Raw genomic sequence first — 7369 nt, 5'->3', positions numbered from 1 at the left:
TGCTGCTCGACCATCTGAGTTCCTCCAGCGGTTTAGTTGTTTTACTCCAGATTCCAGCATCTTCAGTCTCTTGTGCTGCACACGAAGACGCTGGAGGAACTCAGCGGGTCAGGCAGCATCTGTGGAGGGAAATGGTCAGTCGATATTTTGGATCGAGACAAAAGCTTCTGCAGTCGCGTGTGTCTCCTTCTCGTTAACGCAGTTGCTCTGAACCAGGGCCGTCTGTAGGGGGATCTTTAGTTCCCGCCGCCACGGACCACCCGCAACTGACTACGGCTCCGGTTCGCTGAAAGGTCGCGGTATCAGCGCCAGTTGTGTATTTGGAGCGGCGGGGAACAGCGTCAGAAGCGACCAGGACAATATCAGAGTGATCTGAGCTATTAAAGAATAGTAGAAATTAGAACCCGTTTGCCTTGACTTAATAAAAATTGATACATAAAAAGTGAAACAAAGCTTCTTTAATAAACAAGGATTACACACACTGACACGGCAATGACACAAAGGGACGCGAGTGCTTATAGTGAAGTCGCCTTCGCCATCATATGTTTCTTCGTGTTACTTTCCGGCTTCAATAAGATAATGTAACATTTCGGTGCAAAAATACAGACGAGCAAACCAAAGCTTGATGCCCAGATAGCAAACACTTCTACAGCCACGGTGTACTTCCCAGGAGAGCTCACATAAACTGGAATAAAAGTTATCCAGACGGCACAGAAGATCAACATGCTGAAGGTGATGTACTTGGCGTCGTTGAAACTGTCCGGAAGTTTCCGGGCAAGGAAAGCAAGTACTAAACACACAATGGACAACAGGGCAATATAGGCCGACACGAAGTAAAAGGCGGTCAATGAGCCTACATCACATTCCAGAATGATGATGTCTCTGTAATAGCTCATGTTTTTCAGGGGGTAGGGAGGTGACACACTAAGCCAGACAACGCAAACTACACCTTGCAAAAAGGTAAGGATGAACACGCCCAGGCGTTGCTGTGCGGGTCCGAACCAGTTCATCACGCTGCTGTTGGGGAGAGTTGCTTTAAAGGCAACCACGACAAGAATGGTTTTGCCCAAAATGCAGGAAATGCAGAGGACGAAGACAACTCCGAAAACCGTGCGGCGCAACATGCAAGACCAGCCGGATGGTTCTCCAATGAAGGTGAGTGAGCAGATGAAGCAAAGCATCAGTGCGAAGAGAAGCAGGAAGCTGAGCTCGGAGTTGTTCGCTTTGACCATGGGAGTTTCTCGATACCGGTAGAAAATCGCAGCAGTGACCAATGTAAAACACACTCCCACTGCAGCAAGAGTCACTAATACAAAGCCCAGAACTTCTCCAAAGGAAAGAAACTCAACCTTCTTGAGAACACATTGAGTTTTTGGCTGATTGGACCAGTATTCCGACGGACACTTGATACAATCCGTGGAATCTAGAAAAATAATGAGATCTAATGTTTAATACGGAAACGCTCGCGCCCACAGAACTGCGGAATCCGGAGACAACTGCTGTACAGCTGTGCACTTACCAGTGGTGTTGCTGATCTCACCATCGGCGCACTCCGCACAGTCAAAACAACAAATCGGTTGCCCCTTTCGACTTACTTTTCTTGTTCCAGGAAGACAGGGTTCTGAGCAAAGTGCTTGTGGGATCTGAAGCAACAGAAAACATCCTAATGGTATCCATTTCACAAGCCCATAATATGACTGTGCACAGGAATATCTGTTCCAAGATTATTCCCAATCCACAGTTTTCCGCCGAACACGGCAAGTGTTTCCTTCAAAGCGTTACGAAATTGTAAAGGTCTATCAAGTTTGGTTCAACATTGACTGGACATTTGATATATTCCCGCTCAAAATTATAAATTTTGAGAGGCATAGGGCAGACAGTCAGAATATTTTTCCCAGGTTAGACCTGTCAAATACTGGACGGCATGCATTTAAGTTGAGAGGAGGGGAGTTTAAAGGGGATGTGTGGGTCATCTTGTTTTATATAGAAATCAAGTTCAAATTCAATTTCACGTTTATTTTCATGGGCATATGTACCCAGTCAATAAATGTTCTAAAAATTAGCTTTATGTAGAAGCATCACAGTACATTACAAGCCACCATCAAACGAATAACTTTGTTTATCTTCCCACATTCCCATCATCTCTGCACCCGCATTCCAGCACTCACCCACACACTGGGAGCAATTTATCAAACAAACTGCACATTGTAAAAAAAACCGGAGCACGAACCCACGTAGTGACAGGGAGAACGTGTAAACTCCACACAGTCAGCACGGGTGGTCAGCATTGAATCCGTGTCGCTGGATCTATGAGGAATCAGCTCCACTCCTCGCGCCACATTGTCGTTCCTTATTCATTTATCTTAGGTGTATGATTCTTGATTTCGAACCCAAGGATTCATCTTCTCTGCTGTGAGGAGAAAAGCCCCAAGTACCATTTCTATCAACCCCCTTTTGTGGCTTCACTTCCTTCATATAAAATGTTTCCCAGAATTATCTTAGTTCAACATTCACTGGACACTTAGATTTTCTTTCATTCCCAATCTCACATTTAGAGATTTTTTGTAAGCTGTTCAGCCTCCTTAACATCCAATTTGGGCCGGTGAGGTGGCGGATGTCAGAAGAGTTAGCAACAACTTCACGTATTTCGAGCACTTTGCATGGAATTACACAGACTGTCAGGTACCGAAACGGTCCAGACCGCTCCATGAAGCTCTTAATGTTCCACAACAACCTCTTTTTATATAATGTTGATGAAGCTCGATGAGGAGAACAATTGAACACATTAAATAGTTCGTCTCACCTATTACTTATCATAGCGAGTTCCACTTTCTAGATCGGCCTTGACTTAGATATCTCCCACCAGTACATAGACTCTATCTACAGGAGGAGTACCTCACGAAGACAACATCCATCCACAATGCGTGGAATAGGCTGCCGGAAATGGTGGTGGAGGTTGATACGATAGGGTCTTTCAAGAGACTGTTAGATAGGTACATGGAGCTGAGTAAAATAGAGGGCTATGGGTAAGCCTAGTAATTTCTAGGGTAGGGACATGTTCGGCACAGCTTTGCGGGCCAAAACGCCTAAATTGTGGTGTAATTGTTCTACGTTCTATGTTCTACAAAGATTCCCCATGCCATCGTCTCGCAGGAGGTGCAGAAGCCTGAAGTCCCACACCACCAGCTTCAAGAACAGCTGCCTCCCTTCAACCATTCGTTTCTTGAACCAACCGTCAAACCCTAATCACAACAGTTCAGCAACAATATGACCACTTCAGTCACTTTGCACAAAAACGCACTTTGTTTTTTTTTGTTCTAATTTGGTTCTTTCTTGTAACGATTGTGTATCATTTATGTTTAATTTATATTTTTCTTGTGAATGCTGCTTATCTGATGCTATGAGCCTGTGATTCTGCTGCACGGAGATTTTTCATTGCACCTGTGTATACATGTACTTGTGCATATGACAACAAACTCGACTTTGACTTTTAACTTCGACTTTGATCCATTTCACAACCTGACGCTCGTGCATTGTCTCCTCTGTTTTTATACGAAGACTCCCCTTCGCAACGAAGCCCCTCATCTCCCACCCATTACCTGGGTTTATCGTGACATGAGGATACATCTAAAGTCGTCTAAAACTGAAAAAAAAACAGTTGACAAAGTAATGAGCGCATTCCTGTGGAACTGCGACTATATTAGAAGCGGGGAGTGTAAGTCATGTGTACTGAATGCCTCATCTTCAATATCATCCATATCCCAAGCATACAACTATGTTCCATTTTACCGACGCAAATCCATGGTAAACGAAGAGGCATACCGTATTTTCCGTCGTGCTCCACACGATATCCCTGATATTCATCGTTAGTTCGCGCCCTGGCGGAGCCGAACCATCATAATACCCAATGTTTACAATGTCAACTGTACCCTTCAAATTCTTCTGCAAGTTCACGAATTCGTATCTTGGCACCGGGTCACCATTTTCATCAAAATATACCGTTTCTCCTGTCTTCGCTGTGAAATTCACCATGCGGAGGTAGTGGAGCAACTAGCGAGGAATAAAGCAACGGAGACCAGCCTTTAGCTCGGCCCGTGGATTCGGTGCACACAAATACAGACGTTCAAATTCACTGTGAACGTAAATGATTGAAATCTACTGCGGGATATTTACCCACTTTAAAAGTATATTGGAGACGCAAGAGATTGTAGATGCTGGGATCTAGGTTAAAAAAAAATCAAACTCCTGGTGGAACTGAACGGGTCAGGCAGCATCTGTGGAGAAAAATGGATCGACCTTCTACTTCCATCCACAGAAGCTGCCTGACCCGTTAATTTCCCCCAGATATTTTTTTTTGTTATTGATATTGGAGGAGGGGCATCAGTATAGTGTATATTTTCTAGAAGGAGTTTCAAGGACTGATATTGCGCCATGGCTCACTGGGTACCACCACTGAATAAGAATCTGTTCGTTGAATATCCAGTCTAGAGACACGAATACGTCATCTAGGCCTGCACTCCACTGAAAACCGAGTGAGTGCTACCCGCTCGGATGTACAGCCTCTCAGAAGGTGCCGTCCACCAAATTAAACAGGAATAAAGGCCACATGTAGTTATTATACGGAGGGCAGGAGAGTTATACCCGCACCCCTGCTTCATATTTCGGCCAACACCCTCTGCAAATGATCCAAACAAGAATCACTCCGTTATTGGCGGAGTTTTAATCCGTGCATATTAGAGACCACCCCCCCCCCCGCCCCAGCTTTTCCCATTGACATGTTAAACATTTTAATCCATTCTCTGAGAATAAAGTTTTGACTACCACAAACAGGGTTAGGTGCTAACATATACTGGCCGGTAGTTGATTACTCGCACATGAAAATGAGCAATGTAAGTTTCAAACTGTAGTCATACTGATCCGCATTGTCAATGAGGTGCTTGCTTCAGCAAAAGAACTACATGCCTACCTGCCACGGTTCAAAATTTGAAATATTTGCACATGTGTTATTCACAAAGGGCCCGTTGCCTTCTACACAGGTCAGCAGATCGTGGAGGGCGTGAGCGATGGAGTAGACCGCTTTATACACGTGGTAAGAAGCCCCGTCCATTATCGCCGGAAGGTAGGCATTTTCTATCCCTTCCGTCTGCTCCTTCCCTGTGCATTGCCGAACGTGAACTGGGGAATTCCCCGGACTTGTCATATTATCTGTGGTAAAAGAGCAGGTGAATAATGTTTCCCAAAACTCCGTCACCATACTGTTGCCAGGGAAGTTCGAAGGATGGACTTTATGAAGATAATCTCTGAGGTCAGCGATCTCTGTCCTGCGGGTTGCCGGACCGATTGTCCCGGCGAGATAAATTGCTCTTTCGTCAGGCGGGAGAAGATTTTCTGTCACCCACCCTTCACTCCCAATCCATTGTATACCGGTTACATTTTGACGCCAGATTTCGTTCAACAGGATTCGCATATCACCAACATGGACAAAGGCTACCACCACTTTAGTGGACGCCTGTTTAATCACCTGGACAATTTTGCTGATTTTTTCTGCCGGGTCGGTCCTGTAAAATGACTCGGAGTAGGCAATGCAAACCCCTAACTTTTCCACGTGTTCCACAAATTCCTGCATTCCGAGATTACCGTAATCGGTGTTACTTCGAATGGTTCCAATCCAAGTCCAGCCAAAGGTTCTCACCAGTTCAGCGAGAATTTTAGACTGGTACTCGTCGCTGGGTATAGTTCTAAAAAATGTGGGGTATTCTTGCTTATCGCTGAGGCAGGAGCAGGTGGAGAAATAACTAACCTGTGGAGAAAGTGGGAAATAAATGACTTCCGGCATCAGTTTTTAACTCTAAATGACTATTGTACCGCTGGCGTTTCCTTGTGAATAGATTTATGCTTGTACTTAACTGTAACATTGAATATACAACAGAGATGAAACAGTCTTTCGCTCAATGTCAGCAAAACAAAAAATATGGTCATTGACCTTAGGAAGCGGGACGGTGAACATGCCTCTGTTTACATTAATGGTGCTGATGTTGAGATGGTTGAACGCTTCGCGTTCCTGGGAGTGAACATCACCAATAGCCTCTCCTGTTCCAACCACATTGATGCTATGGCCAAGAAGTGCACCAGAAACTGTAATTCCTCTGGAGGCTAAAGAAATTTGGCATGTCCGCGCTGAACCTCACCTATCTCATGCATCACGACTTGGTGTGGAAAATGCTCTGCCCGAGACCATAAGAAACTGCAAAGAATTGTGAACGCAGCTCAGCACAACACGAAAACCAGCCTCCCGTCCATGTCTACACCACTTGCTACATCGGTAAAGCAGGCAATAAAATCAAAGACCCCATCATCCCAGACCTTCTCTGTTCTACCCCTCCGATCGGGCTGAAGATACAGAAGCCATTCCACCAGCTCAAAGACAACTTCACCCGCTGTTTTAAGACTATTGAACGGAACTCTTGCACGTTAAGATGCACTCTTGCCCTCACAATCAATCTCGTTGTGGCCTTGCACCTTATCGCCTGCCTAACTGCTTTTTCTCTGTAACTGTAACACTTTATTCTGCATTTTGTTTTTGATTGTTCCCTTGTACTACCTGGATATTCATATGCATACATTACTGTATGGATGGCATGCAAAACAAGGTTTTTCACTGTACCTCGGTACATGTGATTATAATAAACCAATTTACCAATTTACATCATTAACAGGAATTATTAGCATAATTTGCAAACGGTGCATTAAATACTTACCTATTACAACAAAATTTAACAAAGGCTAGTTTAAAATCTCCACAGTTCATTATATTGAATGGCGTTCTGGCGGCATTCAGCTATTGTAAAATCACAAGATCTACAATAGATATGACTTTACTATTACCTTAAAATAAGACACACCCTTATTTCAACTCAGCCCTGACATAGGATTGTACGTTTGTGTCCGTGCTAATGAGGTGACCTTATCGCCATAATGAAAATGCAGTCAAATATCTGACACATTACCAGCGGAATCCCGAAGAGTCCGATTGTCCTTGCTGTTACGATGGAGTTTGTAGAAAGAGCACAGCCAACAATGGCAGCGACGTTGGTGGAACTTCTACATTCCGGAGATTCAATTAATTCTTCTTCTCCGTTGATCAAAGCGAGAGCTGCTTTCGATGCAATTGCTGAGGACGAGCAGTCATCGTGGATCTGATACCCGAGTGTGATTCTCGGCAGGAGGTTTTCATTCCGGTTTATTTCCTCAATGGCAAAAATCATGGTCTGCGCCAATCGGAAGTCTGCAAACTCAAAACTGTTGGATCAATAAAAGAGGATGTGAAAAGAGTTTGCAGATTCCTAATCAAACTGCTATCACATCAAAT

General features: G+C 44.3%; 1 protein-coding gene across 1 annotated transcript; it reads right to left on the bottom strand.

Annotated features, from left to right (window-relative positions):
• Window positions 1–515: 515 nt before the first annotated feature.
• Window positions 516–7292, bottom strand: LOC127571273 (extracellular calcium-sensing receptor-like). Its single transcript, XM_052017513.1, has 5 exons — window positions 7008–7292; window positions 4967–5800; window positions 3823–4050; window positions 1520–1643; window positions 516–1423 (listed from the first exon to the last, which is right to left on the bottom strand). Exons 1-5 carry the CDS (start codon window positions 7263–7265, stop codon window positions 516–518), a joined length of 2352 nt encoding a protein of 783 aa, XP_051873473.1. The 5' UTR covers window positions 7266–7292.
• Between the last annotated feature and the right edge of the window lie 77 nt (window positions 7293–7369).

This window comes from Pristis pectinata, chromosome 6, assembly GCF_009764475.1.
Source record: "Pristis pectinata isolate sPriPec2 chromosome 6, sPriPec2.1.pri, whole genome shotgun sequence".
NCBI classification, from domain to species: Eukaryota; Metazoa; Chordata; class Chondrichthyes; order Rhinopristiformes; family Pristidae; genus Pristis; species Pristis pectinata.
Note: the sequence above shows the minus strand (reverse complement) of the source record. Positions and strands in the feature narration are given on the sequence as shown.

Excerpts from the sequence above, each read along its gene's own strand:
- LOC127571273 (XM_052017513.1), bottom strand. The coding sequence starts at position 7,265 with ATGATTTTTGCCATTGAGGAAATAAACCGGAATGAAAACCTCCTGCCG. Across the intron at positions 5,801-7,007 it reads GACTCTTCGGGATTCCGCTG|GTTAGTTATTTCTCCACCTG; the intron begins GTAATGTGTCAG and ends CTTTCTCCACAG. Across the intron at positions 1,644-3,822 it reads GGAGCACGACGGAAAATACG|ATCCCACAAGCACTTTGCTC; the intron begins GTATGCCTCTTC and ends CTGTTGCTTCAG.